The sequence below is a fragment of the Sturnira hondurensis genome, unplaced genomic scaffold, assembly GCF_014824575.4.
Source record: "Sturnira hondurensis isolate 20B ecotype Veracruz unplaced genomic scaffold, ASM1482457v3 Scaffold0010128, whole genome shotgun sequence".
Taxonomy (NCBI): domain Eukaryota; kingdom Metazoa; phylum Chordata; class Mammalia; order Chiroptera; family Phyllostomidae; genus Sturnira; species Sturnira hondurensis.
The window spans coordinates 4,282,602-4,299,596 of NW_028082759.1; the positions used below are offsets into that span (position 1 = coordinate 4,282,602).

At 35.7% G+C, this 16,995-nt stretch overlaps 1 protein-coding gene across 12 annotated transcripts in view; it reads left to right on the plus strand.

The window, feature by feature from the left end:
- Window positions 1-16,995, plus strand: part of RAPGEF2 (Rap guanine nucleotide exchange factor 2) — a 219,966-nt gene that overhangs the window by 165,317 nt on the left and 37,654 nt on the right. For all 12 annotated transcript variants that reach the window (XM_037058302.1, XM_037058305.1, XM_037058307.1 and 9 more), the window contains 2 exons: window positions 4,937-5,068; window positions 13,608-13,785. In XM_037058302.1, the coding sequence (XP_036914197.1) occupies window positions 4,937-5,068; window positions 13,608-13,785 (310 nt within the window). The remainder of the gene's footprint in view (window positions 1-4,936; window positions 5,069-13,607; window positions 13,786-16,995) is intronic.

Here is a 16,995-nt window from a genome sequence, read left to right on the forward strand (position 1 = left end):
ATTTTTAAAATGAGCTACTAAATAATAGTCCTGCCGGTTCAAGATGTGGGTAGGAAGAGCTCAGTGTCAGAACCAGTATCTGCAAAGATCAGAAGTAAAAAAAAAAACCTGGCATGTGTGTGTGTGTGTGTGTGTGTGTGTACACTCAGAGAGAAAGAAAATAGGAGTTGCTTTTAAAATACAACTTGAGTTCTGAAACGGGCAAGCGTTTTGTAGCTGGATAACTTGAGTCACTAAAGCCCTTTTGGGGAGAACTCAATTACCCCCTGGCATCTAGTCTTAGATTCCATTGACAGGAATTCTGGAGCTGGAAAGGCCCTCTGTCTTACACAGAGTCTAGCACGTGGTAATTTATAGCTAACACACTTCGGTAGTGGTTTCTGTGTGCCAGGCCCTACTCCAAGTGCTTAAGGCTCCGTCATTCATTTAGTCCTCGGCAACACAGGTTTTCAATAAATGATGAATGCGTGGAGAACGTAGGAGGCTATTTTCACTAACACCTCAGAGAAAAAAAGGAAATGTGTCCAGTAATATAACAACTCTTTCCTGGAGAGCTTGAAAACATGAGCATAAAGAACACACAAAACTCCAGTGATGATGTGGGGAAAACAGTACTCATTTGGTAAACTTCGATTTGAGTCACTAAGTGTGATAATAATTTACCTTAGGAGGTGTTAATTAGTATTAACTGCCAGAGAAGGCTGGATAGATTCCAACAGTCACCCCAAACCTTGTGCACTCTGTTGTAATACTTCCTTGGAATACAGTGATCCTAAGGTTAGTTGGGAAATTTTCGGTTAAATAAATTTCAGCTGATAGTGTTTTGTTTTGTCTTCTGACTATTGCATTTTCAGCAATATGATAATGATGCATTGTGGAACATGAAACTATTACATTTCCATTATATGTCCAATAATATACTGACTCCTCCTCATTGAGCTTGAAAACATGGACACAAAAAGTTTTGGGGGAGGGAGAACAGCCACCCCAGTCTCTACTTCATTATCACTACTTCGAGGAGTTTTACCAATTCCACAAAGTATTTATTTAGTTGTGTCAGAAACATCAAGGCATCCACACTCATTGAGCTCATTATTAGCTAGTAATTTTATAAATGCCAATCACTAATTACTAAACCAGATCATCAAATACCTGTTCACATATGAGACTTACTTCTTCTGTGTAGAACTTCTTATTTAAAGCTGTTTTTTGTAGCATCAGTTTTTCTCCCCACAAAACCACAAAATATTATGTAATTAATATCCAGATGTAGCAAAACTATGATTAATTTTGTTTTTTATAACTTTATACATCTAAGAATCTGATTTAAATGTTACTGCTGTTGTTTGTTACATAGTAAAATTTATGGTTAAACTATGATTCAGTCGTTTGTCTAACAGTAGTTTATTACAGTTACAATTCACAAATACAACATTTTTAGAATCTAGGTTGCTTTATTCAGGAAAAATTTGAACAGCATATTCGTATGACAAGTATTTAAATAAGAAAAATATGAGATTCCTTTGATGTGAAATATATTGGTATTAAGATCAAAATGTATAAACTGTGTTTTTTAATTAATTATTATTTAATTTTATTTAGGTGATTGTTATATATATAGTACCAGTTTCAAGATTCTTTTCCCGTTCTTTAATGGATTATTATAAATGCTGTCTAAAGTTAGATAATTCACAGCCCCATTTTAATCTGAAATTTGATAGCATACTGATAATCATTTAAAGAGACAGTGTGTCAAATTTAGAAAAGTTTGGAATGGGTCAAGGCTAGAAAAGTTTGGAATAAGTAAGTCTTATTGTCTTTGGCATGTCATACCCACCCACCCATCCCCCACCCACCTCTGGTACATTTTGCTAAGACCATACCATGAGTTACTGTTTCCCTGGGGGTTCTGTGTTACCCCATTGCCCTCAGGTTTACACATGATGCCTGTGCCAGGGTTTGCCCCTGACTCCCAGCTCCCATGCTGTTCATTTGTTTCTTGGACCTATTTCTCCTAGGCATGGGCTCAGTCTCCATTCTATTCAAGTTTTGTGGCTGAGCCAAGTCAGTGCATTTTACACCACTTTTCCCCTTATGAGAACAGCTTCCAAAATTTCTCCCATCCCATAACGTTGGCTGATGTCTGCTGTCAATAAAATTTAATCATGGCACTGTTATCCCAGTTTATGGAAAATTTTTAAAGCTTTTGTAAACATAGCATCTATTTACTCTAAGTTTAATATACCATTATTTCATGCTTTTTTTGCAAAGAACATAGAGGGTATTGAGGAGATAAAATCCATGTTGGAAAGCTGATTTATTTTTCTATCATGTACAACACCTATTTCAATGACTTTTTGTATGGAAGTAACATTTGGAGCTGGGAATGCCTTATTCACCCTGATACTACCTGTTCCTGACAGAGTCTAATAGCAGGTACTCCACAAACACAAAATTAGAATTGAATTCTCAAGAGTGAAAACACTTCTTCTTTTCTTTTAAGTAGTCTTTAAAGCTCTCAGCTTAACACAGCCACACAATTCTGGCATTTGTAGCTGCTGGTAGACGTAGATGAGTAGCTTGTGGTCCAGATACAAAAAGCTGGATCCGTGTCTGTTAGACTTAGAACCCTCATAACGCCTGTTGCCTTTCACACAGGGAGTTCTTGGGCAGGAATGATGACCAGCCAATGGGTACTTAAGCGGTGTCCTGTGTGACTTAAATAAGTAATTTTTTAGTGAGTAAAAATTCATTGGACGGTTTTATCTTCACTTGATATATTGATTTTTAAAAATCATACTATATGGTCCATGTCAAACTGAGTCAGGTCTATAAAAGGTAACCAATAGAAATCAGTTTGTTACTCTGTAATTGCGTGTATTGATCAATGCCTTTTAAAATCACTGAGCCGTTGAGTAATGTTTCCCCCGTTGCCTCTGCAGTGAGCGACTGAATTAAATGAAAATGTAGCTAGGGTGGTGAAGGAGTTTTATCCTGGCTTTGAAAACATTGTTTTAGCATCTGGTGTTTATTACTGAACTGCCTATAAAATCATAGTCATTAGTGCATTTCTGCAAAGTTCTGTCTTCAAATGTTCCTGAAGAAACCCTGCAACTATTTCATAATCCCACATTGTGAATAAAACATATAAATTCTTAATTTACAGGTATTTGCCTGTCTATTCCTTAGAAGAAAATTGTTATTTTCCTAAATTTCACCTAACATTAAACAACGTCTTTAATTTAAAAACAAACACTCTTAGTGGTATATATCATGTCTGTAATGATTTTACACATTTGAATGAACACCTCGCTTCTCTGAGTTCCTCCCACATGTTTTTATCCATTTACCGGACATGTCATCATGCATCCCCTGATGACTTCATCTTCAAACTTCTCCCTTGGACACTTTTTCTCTCATGCAGTTAACAAAATACTCCTATACAGACTATATTAAGTATTACTAAATATTATACTCTGCTTTTTAAGTCAGGTCTGAGTGATTGTGGGATGTAAATACATTTGCTTCTCCCTTTGGGCCTTTGAGGTGTCAAAACTTATTGGTCATGGTCATAAATCTGACACACACCACTCCCCACCCCCCACACCCCGCTTGTGAAGCTGATTGTGGACTCAAATGACATCTCGGTTTTTGGAGGCAGCAGGGCTGATGTCAAAGTAAAGGAAGGGAATATCACTCACGTAAACTCTTAGGTTTCAACAGTTAGTTTATATGTTTGTTGTTAGTCAACAGCCAAATCTGCAGGTAGGAAAGAGCCTGTTGTCGGGTTGCATGGTGATGGTTAACATGTTCTGAAATGTCGTGTGTGTAACTGGTCAATAGTATTATAAGTGTTATGTTATAGATGGCATCTTTTTTTTTAATTCAAAAGGATAAGTAATCACTTATGAGGGTGCAAGATTCTTAAGGGTAATATTTTCTTACTCATTCACTGACTAGCACATAGAAAGAGGAACAAAAACTCAGTAAATACTTGCTCATTAGGCGAATGTATGAATGCTTCCCTTTAAATATTTTAAAAATGTTTTAGAGGGAGAAGAAGGCCGTGGGGTGGGGAGAGAGAGAGAGAGATTTGTTGTTCCACTTATTTATCCATTCATTGGTTGCTTCTTGTATATGCCCGGACCGAAGATAAAACCTGCAACCTTAGCACATCAGCTGAGCTACCCAGCCAGGGTTGAATGCATTCCCCTTTTCAATACAGTTTCTTGGCTATATGCAAAAGTGGTGGAAGCATGCACATAAAGGATGCTTAGTGGATCTGTTCAATCGAGGTTATCATTATTTAGGGTTATACTTGAACAAGTAGAAATTAGATATTTGTGTAGGTGAATAGATAAGTCAATGTTGTCCATAACTTCCTGAATTCTAAGTTCTTTGAGAGCATTCTTTTCTATTTTCTCCCTCGAGCCTAGCACAGTTACTTGTATATAATAATGCCCTTTGTCAATTCTAAGATGCTCATTTTAAAAAATAATCTTTAAACATTATTGGGGGAAGTAAAAAACCTTAAATCTGTTTTTCTTATTGAAGCTGCTTCTCATCACAAAGTTGCATTTGTGATAGCTAAGAGTAGTAGGCTAATTTACTCATCGGTGTGTAATTTGAAAATTTGAGCTCATTGAATTAAATGTTTACCCCAGTTAATCTTAACTGCCAAACCCACCTGTTTACACATTGAATTTGGTATGATTTGAGGTTTATTGAATGCCCGTAAACGTAAGCATTTTACTTTGTGATTTTTAGTACCTAGGACAAACTTTGGCAATTTCTGAATTTAAAAAAATGAAGGATCATTCCTAATAACATACTTGCCTAAATGATGTGGAGTGGGGAGGGTACTGTAGAATTCTTAAATGTCTTTCGAAGTTCTTGATTCAAATTGTAATCCTGGTTTTTCCTGCTCCTCCCATAGCTTCCTGCAGATTTCACAAAACTGCACCTTACCGATAGTCTCCACCCACAGGTGACCCACGTTTCTTCCAGCCACTCAGGATGTAGCATCACTAGTGATTCTGGGAGCAGCAGTCTTTCTGATATCTACCAGGTAAGAGGCGTTTTCCTTGTCATTTGCTTTATTTTCATGCCTTCCAAGGAGTTTTACGATTATTGGTTGATAGAGCCTATAAAGTAACTGTATGTGCATATATGTGCATCCACAGACAGAACATGTTAATGTTTATACTTCACACAGCATAAACATTGTAGTTTGTTTTAGAAGTAGTACTACTATCTAATTGTATTTGCCTCTGCTATTACCAGTTACCAGAATTTTTAATAGAATGATAACAATGGAAATGTTTCGCTTGACTTTAAATGTATTATTATTTTCAGTATGGCTGTGTTAAGGTGTATGGCTTTTTTAAATTACAGCTGTAGGGGAAAACTGCAAAACTATGCTTTTATAATAAGTGTTTTTTTAAATTTAAGTTTGGAATATGACAAAAGGAAAAGATTAAGATTGGATCATTTTTTTCTTACATTTTTTATGCCCTATAGATTTAACTATGTGTTTAAAATAAATTTTTATGATACTTATGAATGGAAAAGAAACTAGAACTATGGAAGTCAAAAAAGTTTTAAAAGCAAAATTTTATTGTTAATAAATAATTTATTGAGTTAGAAAGTGCGAATTCAAGAAAAGTGACTGAAATATATAAGAAAGGTCCCTGGCGGGGGGTCTTTAATTATATATTACTAATATGGGATTTTTGGATGGTTTCAAACAAAGAAAACATAATACATACTTTACAAACTGTAATTAATTCTTGCTTCTGAGGAATTGTGATATAAGACAATGATAAAGTACCTTTCTTTGGAAACATAGTGTTCCAGGGGCATTGATATATTTAGGCAGTGCTGAGTTTCCTTTTTTTTAAAAAAAAGTACTGTAAGTATTAAACATTTTTTTAAATATATTTTATTGATTATGCCATTACAGTTGTCCCATTCCCCCCTTCATTTCCCTCCACCCTGCACACTCCCTCCCTCACCATTCCCTCCCCCTCTAGTTTATGTCCATGTGTCACAAGTTCTTTAGCTTCTACATTTCCCATACTATTCTTGCCCTCCCCCTGTCTATTTTCTACCTACTGTCTATGCTACAGTGCTAAACATTTTGAATAACATTAGGACAAAACACATTTAAGTCCTAAATTGAATAGATATTAGAAAATTATTAGTATTTTTTTAGTTACATACTTTTTAAAATAATTCAAGGATATTGTGGAAAGCTTCCCAATAATTGATAGCCACAAATGCAATTTTTTGCAGATTCTTGACTGACTAAAAATTTCTTTATTATTTTGAAATAAGAAATATAACTAATCTGGCAACATGTATAAAGGACACCTGGGGAAAGCCAGAGTGGGTGGGCTCAAGGGTTGGCGGGGGAGTGGAGGGGGGAAAATGGAGACAACTGTACTTGAAAAACAATAAAAAAAGAAATACAACTAATCTGGCTTTTGAAAGTAACTTTTTAAGTTTCCAGTTTGATGAATGAAGTGTTCACTTGTATTTAAATCTTTAGAAAGTAATTCCATTTTCAAATGGAATTTGCCTATTTTTAGAAGTTGTTACCTTTTAACATTTACTCAGAGTGTGATGTATGGTAATGAACAGTGTAAGTAAAAGCTTTGCTTCAGTTTGTATTGATTGAACCACCATGGTAGAACCCTTGTCTTCTAGACTTTGAGATGATTGTATACATTTTAAATATCTATAATGGGGATACAGCTTGAGGCTGCAGAAGTTACCACTGCTATCGAGTATATACAAACCTGACTGTAAATGTATAAGAATGCTGTAAGTTGTTTGTATAACCTGTTGAGGCATAGTAAGAGGGGAGTTGCTTGCTTCTTGTGCTATTACCTTGAGTAGGCTGGGTAAGGTCAGGAGGAAATCATGATGGGACTTCTGCCATCCTCAGCTACCATCAGAGTGTCTGAATATCCGGAATGTGGGCGAGAACTTCAAGCTGCTCTGACTTTGTCTTGGAGTGTAGATGGGATAGAGGTTCACTGTTTATTGTGATTCCTTTTAGTTGAGTTTCAAGCCTGTTTACTTTTCAAGCTCCATGGCAGGCATGTAGGCTGTAAGGTTATATCTCCTTCATAAGTGGATCAAAAGACTTAGTTATTGGCTCTTCAAAACTTAGCATATAGTAGAGGTCCCCAATGTACTGTATCTGTCATCTTTAAATCAGAAATGCCTAAGCTGAGAAGAAACCTGACAGATGAGAGGACCTGGGTTAGTAACGAATCTTATATTTGAATTCTCTACTGCTTTCCTGTCAACCACGCATCCAGTTTCTTCTTGAGCAGTTCCAGGGATGGGCAGCTTTCTCTCGCAGCAACCCATTTACTCTGTGTGCGATTCTGACGTAGGAGGAAGCCGTCGCACTGCAGTGCGTATAAATGCTCATGAGATGGACACGGACAGGTTGAAATTGGATACTGTGTACAGACAGAAAAGGGTAGAATAATTTTTCTGAGAGGCTGCGAGGGGAGGAGTTCAAGAGCAAAGTGGAATAACTAGCTTTAAGAAAAGAATCCCCCCTTTGTTTTAATGGGGACATAATGGTGATAGGTTTGAAATAGGAAGTTTGGGAGAAGAAGGAGTTTCTATCTGGTGGCTTCTGTATTTCTCTCTGAAGAGTTGAGTTCATTTGTTAAGAGAGAGGATTGGCTGGTAGAGAGTTTTAAGGAGAGGCACGTTTTGAAATAGTAGTTTCAGAGAGTAGGAAAGCCAATTGGCCAGAGCAATGCGACTCAGTTGAGTCGGTGCCCTCAAATGCAGAGTGATTTCCCTCTGCCCTCTGAAGTCAGTTTCCCCACCCAGAGAACGCAAAGATTTGGCTCTGCCCGGGACTGGAGTTTTGTATATGAGTGCAGTAGAAAAACAGATAGAACAACATGCCAGGCTGTTTCTAACTGCGGAACTTTGTTTTTGTATGCCTTCTGCCTAGAAGGGTTTCTCCTCACATGGTCCCTTTTTTTTTGCCTGTCTTCTTTTTGAAGTACCATCTTCCCAGTGAGTTTTTTAAACTTTATTTTTATCATTGACACTACTATAAATGTTCCCCATATAACCCCCCTTTGCCCACCTCTGGCCATCCCCCCTTCCCTCTGGCCATCACCACACTGTTGTCTGTCTCTTCCGGTTATGCACATACGATCTTTGGCTAATCCCATCACCTTCTTTTTAACTTTTCTCTAAAAGTAGGTCCTAAAAAAATAAATAAATAAATAAAAATAAAAGTAGGTCCTACATTTGGATTCCTTTCTGAGTGATCCTTTTTGTTTTAAAAAAGATTTTATTTATTTATTCTTAGAGGAAAAGCGAGGGAGAAAGAGTGGAAGGAGAACATTGATGTGTAGAGAAACATAGACTGGTTGCCTCTTGCATGTGTCCTGACCAGGGACCCGGCCTGCAGCCCAGGCATATGCCCTGACTTGGAATTGAACTGGTGACCTTTCACTTTGTGGGATGATGCCCACAAAGTGGTCTACACCAGTCAGGGTGTGGCTAGTCCTTTTATTTAGATTTTTAATGATTACTTTCTATGTTCTGTATGCCTATAGCCTCAAGAAGTCAGAGAACTTTCCTGTCTTGTCTCTATTTTCTCTCCAGAGCCTAGTATACTGCCGGAAAATCACAGCCACACAGTACAGATGTGTTTAATGAATGTGAAATATTAGACTAGGCAATATTAGCTGGGGGAGTGAGAGCTAGCTACAGAAAATAGCAGAGTCATAAAGACTGAAGATCATGCTTGAGTTAAAAGGAAAAAAAAGGGTTACCTTGAAAGCAGATGGAAGCAGATAGAAGATGGAAGCAAGCAAAAATGTAGGAGGCTCTCACTCACTGGTGTGGCTCAGTGGGTGGGCAGCATCCTGCAAAACTGAAAGATGGCTGGTTTGACTCCCGGTCAGGGCACATGCCTGGGGTGTAGGCCAGGGCCTGGTTGGGGGTGTGCAAGAGGCAACTGATTGATGTTTTTCTCCCTCCCTTCCCCTCTCTCTCTATGAATAAATAAATAACTTTTTTTAAGTAGTAGTTTGTTAGTGATAGGAAGTGGAATGACTAAGTTGGTGATAAGAGACAATGCAGTTTCCAGCCATGATGAGGTCCTAGCTAAGTGGTGTAATGAGCAGTGCAGTGGCTAAGTCGATTCGGAACAGTTGTACAGAAGTAGATGAGTAGAACAGAGAGTTCAAGTGCAGTGGAACTCAGTATGCACGGATGTAGTGTGCTCTACAGGAAACTGCACAGGTCAGTGAAAAAAGTGGTGGGTTATTCAGTAAATGGTCTTTGGGGTGGGGAAATCACTTTATAGTCTTACTTTATATAATTAAGATTAAATTCCAGGCATGATCAAACTCTTAATGGTATAGTGAATGATCAAAAAATTAATAGTTAAAAGATCAATTAAGACATTTAAAGTTAGAATATAATTCACTTATGCAAATTAATAAGAAAAGTACTCAGCTTATATAATATAACAGTTTAAAGGGTAAGCATAGGTAATTTTCAGAAGAGAACATGCAAATATCTATATTTTAATATACTTAAAACATTAATAATTGAGTATATGAAGATTTTAATATGAACCTTTTTTTCCCATCAAATTAGCACAGATTTTCTTATGAATATTCATACATAGGCATTTTTATACTTATTAGGATTGTTAATTTTTGGAAAGAACCCTAACAGTTTACATGAAGAGCTTTAAAAAATTGTTCCTTCCTTTTAAGTATATACATATTTTTAAAGCCTATATTAAACTTAAAACATTGATAATATAAAATTAGGAATATCTGATATTCCTAATTATGATATACAAACTAGCCTTAATGCTGGCGTTACACTTATATTGAAATATATTTTCATACTTTCTACAGTATAGTTTTGACTACAGTTCCTACTCACTTTGTTGTCTCAGTTAAATTTTTGAATTAAATTTATTGGGGTGACACTGGTTAATGGGATCACACAGGTTATTGGTGTCCTTTTCTGTGATGCATGTTCTGTACGCTGCATTGTGTGCACACCAGAGCTGATCCATTGATTAGATTGATACCAACACTAACATGCAGTATAACTTTCTGGCCTAAATTTTGGTATTATTTGAGTTAAATATGTATGTTTGAAATTCTGCACAAATTCTGTTTACATCAAGAATACTATGAAGCTGGGTGGGGCAGGGCTGGGAATACAAGAAAGAAAACTGTACTTGAACAAGAGTTAAATAAATTTTTTTTAAAAAAGAGTACTATGAAGCAACCCTCTTTAGCATGGGGGTATGTGTAGGTTATTTGATAAGCAGAAAGGTTTTTTGTAACTGATTTTTAAGTACTTAGAAAACGTGTAGTAGTTATTTTTATTTTCATTAAATTAACACTTTACTAGAACTTTATGATACTTAATATTTCTACAGTGTGTTTTCTTAATAACTTTTAAAAATGCAAAATAAACTAGCTTTAAAAACTATTTTAGTGATGATATATGTAGTCCCTTTTGATTTAAAAAATCATAGAGTTTTCAGCATTGATCTGAGAATAGTGATAGGTTTTTTTGAGACTATTGACTACAGCTATAACATGCATTTAAATCTCTGTTAGGTTATAAATGTGGAAGATAACTTAACTTAGGATGTAAGTCATTTGCCTACCTAAAATACGTAAGCCTTTCCTCTTGCTCCTGAGACAAATCCAATCAGATGCATTTTAGATACTGTTTGTGTGCATAACATTATTTGAAATAAAAAAGGTTAAAGACTCGCATTAATCTTAGTAATATTAGTTTGGAGGGAGCTAGAAATTAGCAAGTGTTTTGTGTTTATAAGCAAATACATATTTTTAAACATTTTACCAGTACGTTTTATGGCTTAGCAAAGCAGAAAACATTTCATGACTTTATTATATTTTAACGATTTACTTAATGAAGACAGCCTTTTGAGAAAACTGGTCAAAGTATTATGATATAAAGTATTTAGTAGTTTGTGCTGTTTAGACCAGATTTGGAGTCCTGGCACAATCACCGATTTTTATTTACATTATACAATTATTTAATTTCCCTTTTTGCATTCTCATCTAAAAAATAGTGGTAACCTAATTTGCTGAGTTGATATGAAGGTTATTATTTACTAAAAGCATTAAATGTAGTGCTAGGTACATGGTAGTCATTCAATATAGGATCACTGTTTCTGTGATTATTTTATGAGCCATTTAGCAAGAATTTTATGAATGCAGTTAGCATGAGAGAAATTTTTTCACAGTATATAAGGGGTTGGGGTTTTAAACAGAGTTGGGTTTTGGGGGGTTTTGTTGTTGTTGTTTGTTTGTTTTCGATAGATGTGCTCATATAAATTGTGTGTGAGGCTTGTAGCAGGGGTGGGGAGAGGTAAAGTATGCAAGTACTGAAATGGAAAATGTGTCTCCTCGAGGAAGGAACTGTTGAGGTGGCTTATAGTTGGCTTTCTCTTCCCTATTTGATCCAAGAAGAGTCTTGTGAATGGTAAGATGTAACTCCAGTTTCCTGACAATAAAATTGGTTTCATAGAGGTTAAGGGACTTTGTTAAAGTCACATAACGATTGGCAGAGCTGAGATTTGAACAATTAAACTGTGAGTTTGTGTGTTCATGCAGCACAAATAAATTCCATACTAGGTTCCAGGCATTCCTTTTAAGTTGAGTACCCTTCTACAGACCTCTTGGTGTTCATTAAACTTTAACTTCACTCTGTCTTCAAACATTTTATTGCTCACGAGAAAGTGATATTATGAAATTAATAGATTCCTAAAAGGTTACTGTTTTATTTCAAACATTATTAAAAGGAAGTCTGTAGTATTTTAAAATAAAAAAGACATTTATTGAAACAAAAATATTCTCCTAAGTTGCTGGTATAGCGAATGTTATTTTATGAATAGTCTCTTAAAGAATGGAATACACATAACAGAAAACAGCGGATTATCATTTATGCAAATAGGGTGGAAGATTCAGTTTTGGAGAGATTAACCCAATTCACTTTCTGGAAAGTCTTTGGTTCTATTTAAGATAGACATAATTCAGTTAAATAATAGGAATGATTTCATTGAGATGGTATTGATATATTTTTCATCTCTTATCATATATTAGATGTTTACAAATAAAAGGAAAACCTTAAGTTATGTAACTATTATTTAAAAGAGTTTTCTGTCTTCAGTAGTGTCCCTTCTTCACTCTGGGCTAATATTAAAGAATGTGTATGTGGAAGACTGATTGTAAACTTGAAAATACAAGGTGATAAATAATCACCTTCAATGTAAAGATGAAACAGGTGAAAATGTAATCAGGACAAGTATTAGCAAATTGTCACCTTTCTAGACTTCAGAGATAAGGTGCAATAACAACAACATCGGCCTAGTTTCTCTGGTCACAGCCATGGCGTATTACCTCACATCGAGTTGGACTTCAGTTTCATTCTAGAGCTCAGAGACAGTTGTGTGAATTCTGAATTTAAAGTAGGCGCTGTGTTTCTGAGCGTGCCACAGCTGATTCTCTCTGCCTTGGCCACGGGGCTTTATTGCTGTCCCGGCTGGATCGCCTCTGCTCCTGATGGTATTTACTAAATCGTGCTTGCTAAGGCCTGATTTAGAGAGCTGTTGTAAATGTTAGGTTTCCTGTTCTTAATTATTCCATCTTCAGTGGGTACTCTGTCTTCAGTTATTCTCATTTTGGGTTTTTCTTGCAATGTACATATTTTAGTTCAGGAGATGGTACCTAATGAACCAAAAATGTGATTTAAATTCTTCTGTTAAACTTTAAAAAATATTAACATGAGCTTAAGCTATTCTCTTTTTTAAAAAAATGGAATAAAAGATAAACTTTTTCTTCTTTATTTTAAATGCTATATGATAGTTGAAATAAGAAATAAAAATATTGAGATAAAGTCATTAACCCTTACTAAAAATTTAATAGGAAATAAAGTCAGTCATTTTGTTGAAGTAATTATTTTGCATAGTGCCTGGTACATAAATATTTGTTAGTGTTGGATATATGTAACTTTGTTGCAGAAAATTGATATAGTAAAAAATTAATATTTTTAAATAATTTTCTTTTTTCTTTTGGGTACAAAAGATTTACTTAAAATAGTTAAAAATTTTTTTTTGCATACNACCCTTACTAAAAATTTAATAGGAAATAAAGTCAGTCATTTTGTTGAAGTAATTATTTTGCATAGTGCCTGGTACATAAATATTTGTTAGTGTTGAATATATGTAACTTTGTTGCAGAAAATTGATATAGTAAAAAATTAATATTTTTAAATAATTTTCTTTTTTCTTTTGGGTACAAAAGATTTACTTAAAATAGTTTAAAAATTTTTTTTGCATACATAGACAACAGCATGCTGACTACCAGAGGGAATGGGGGAGGGGGGTAAACGGGGGGTTACGTGATGACGGAAGGAGACCTGACTTGGGTGGTAAGCACACATTACAAAATACAGATGATGTATGTAGAATTGTACACCTAAAACCTACATAATTTTATTAACCAATGTCATTCCAATACACTCAATTAAAATTTTTTTGGGTCTGTTTTAAGGCCACAGAAAGTGAGGCTGGTGATATGGACCTGAGTGGGTTGCCAGAGACAGCAGTGGATTCTGAGGACGACGATGATGAAGAAGACATCGAGAGGGCATCGGACCCTCTGATGAGTAGGGACATTGTGCGGGACTGCCTGGAGAAGGACCCGATTGACAGGACAGATGATGACATTGGTAAGTTTGGGTGAGAAACGCATCTAAGGGCAACTCAAAGTATTTAGAAGTAAAATGTCCTGATATAATGATAGAGCCCAGGAATGGTAGGCTTTAAAAGTATAAATTTATGAATGTCCCTTGTGTAAATAACAGCATGACAAAAAATTAAAAGTAGTCTTCTATACAATATTACATCAATTAATTTTCTTGTGAGCACTATTCCCATTAAGCTCATGTTTTCTCTTTGGAAGCATTAGTCACACGACAGTTGGTAAAACTGACACGTAGATGACTTTGCTTCTGCTCTCCTTCTACATGAGGATGAGACTGTGAATGGAAGAGCAGAGCAGAATGTCAAGTAAGCAGCCCAACAGCTGTGGAAGTTGAGTCTTTTTTGAGTGCACCCTAAGGTTAAAAAGCAAAGTGGCTTTATATCCGCTTTCCCCTTACCCACCTTTTCCATCAGAGCAACACCTGATTGTATAATAATGACTGTTTGCGTGTGCCTTCTGCACCCTGGCTTCCTCAGTGTACTGCAAGTGAGAGCAACTTCAGTTGGAGTCTTCTCTCCACCACAGGTCCAGCATCTGTAACCACACTTACCTGAGCCCGAATGATCCGTTCTACCGTTCTCCCAACTCGTTTGGGGCTGCTGTGTCTTTGAAGAGAAATTCAAGGAAACAAACCTGTTGAGATTGGTTATAGGACAGTATGGACATAATTATGTTGCATGTGTGTTTGAGGGAGACAAACATGCATGAAGAAAAGCTTTTATCATTTAAGCTAGATATGTGTAAGTATGGTAGGAAGTCAGGGATGAAAAAGCAAAACTTGGGATTGATATTAAAATATAAGAAAGCCATGTATAGGAATTGCTAGCTGTTGGTAGATGGGTTTCATGTGATGATAACCATTCAAAAATTAGATTGAGCACCTTTTGTGTAGGTGCTGAGCATTTTTCTAGGTCCTTGCATCTCAGTGGAGAAGAAGGCAGATAGGTCCTTGTTCTACTGCAGTCTGAAGAAAAAAGTGGGATTGGGGGTGTTGGAGGTTGGGGAGTAGAGTGAACAGGAGCCTTTTTTAGTAATTCCCCTTTAAAGGGCTCAAACTGAATGGCAGAGGAGGAGGAGCCAATTGTGCCTATGGCCCCTAGTAAAGAAATGCTTTGGCATTGACCTTTTCTGGATAACTGTTCTCTAGATCTCTGCTGGAGTAAGGAGTTTAACTATTTCTCCAGCACACATCTCTAGTTCCTCCTTATTTTAGCCCATTTTTTTCTCTACCTCCACTACTTCTCATTCCAAAGATGTGGGTAGTTCCTAAGTCTCTTGAGGGTTCTGCAGTGCAAATTGTTTTACCTCCTGAAAACAGGATTTCGCTCTCTTTGTCTGATACCGTACATTCATCTGAAATTCAGTGTCTAAAATTGCATTTCACTCTCGTGTTCTCTTTGTCTTTGCAAATTTCTTTTTAAAAATCTCTTTATTGTCGCTTTAAAGAGAGAATGAAATTGAAGTGTGTTCAATTTGCCATTTTAATCCATACTCTTTGCTCTTAACATTTTTTAAATAAGATTGAACACTGCTTATGAAGAGATTGATGTGGAAGTTATCCTTTTGTGAGCCAATATATCTTCTCTTTTGATTATGTTCATTTTAGTATAGTTACAGAAGAAAATGGTGATAATCATTCCTAAAAATGCAAGACTTTCACTTTGTAACTGAGGTTTCTCTCCTAACATTTCTGGAAAGCAAGAACTATGCTGATTCCTACAAAATGATGCAGAGCTCACTTTTTTGCTAAACATGCTTGTCAGTACACTGTCTACAGTGCATAACATTTCCTTGAATACCGATTCTCTTGCAAGCAGCAATGATTTTGATTCAAATATACTTTTATTTAAAATAATAAACCATTATCATTATAGATAAGGCCTAATAGTGTTGTTTGGTCTACACGAGATCTTAGACCTTGTATTCACTCTCCTCAAAATAAAACAGGCGAGAACTCTCTAGCCTTTACTTTTGCCATTACTCTCATTAAATCTAACTCACCCTCCAGTATTTGGTTAAAACAGACCTCTTTCCCGTGCACTACAAACATTTGTATGATGTTTTTTTTCTTGAATTCCTCTTTCTAACCACGTTCCTCTACACTTATGCACACACACAACAGAAAGGATGGTGTGTGATTTGGGTGGCAAGAAATGGAACCAGTGCAATTGCTAATACTTTATCATATTTTAAAAACTGCAGGAATTTAAAAATTGGGTGGGTGCTCCCTAGATTCTTAGGTGTACCTTTGTTTCATTACTTTGAAGGAAGGGACTTTATTCGTTTTTGGTCTCCAGCTGATCATTTGTAGGTAGCCAGTGATTGAATGGCTGTTCATTTAATTTTTTGTTTTGAGGCCTTGTCACATTGAGGTAGAGAACAATGTTGATCCCTTTTAAAGAACTTATTTTTTCCTCTTTTAAATATCACCAAAAGTCTCCATAGATTAAAAAAGCATATTACTATTATTTCTTACATAAAATTAAACAAAAGCCAATAGGACAGGCTAATTGTCTAAATTGACTGCAGTTTCTGGTCTGTCCTTTGAATATTTGATTTTTCATTATGTCACATTTACTGGGAAAAAAGCTTTTTAAAATGGCTAATATGTTTCAAAAACAGCAATATTCCTGTGCAAACAGAGTAAGATAGATCACTTTAATGCGTTATTGTAATAGATTCTTCTAAACCATATGGAAGTAAAAAGGTCTGATTCTCCCATCCATGGCTTTTTCTTTTTGTATGCCCTGGGAACTACCTTATCACCGGTTCCAAGCTCTGAATTCTTGACCACTCTAATCCCTGTAACTTTCTAAGAGCCTTGTAGCATCATCAGAGTTTATGTCGAGCCCTTAATGCCAAATGCTTCCATTTTATATCTTTTAAAAAAAGTATTGGTGATAGGAATTCTTTTCTAATTGCACTGAACCTCCAGTGTAGTAAGTAGTAGGACTAAAGTTATCACAAAACCAGTGATGCTATTAATGAAAATTTGAGAATCTTAAAAACTCTTAGATGCCATCTGGTTAACTGTTTATTTATTTTTAGTTTTTCAACTGAGACTGAGGAATTATAGACATTTTCTATTATTAGACATTTTCTTTCTCTTTTATTATTTACCCTCATTATATGTCATACACAAGCATTTTCTATGCTGTTGTATTTTTTTTTTTAA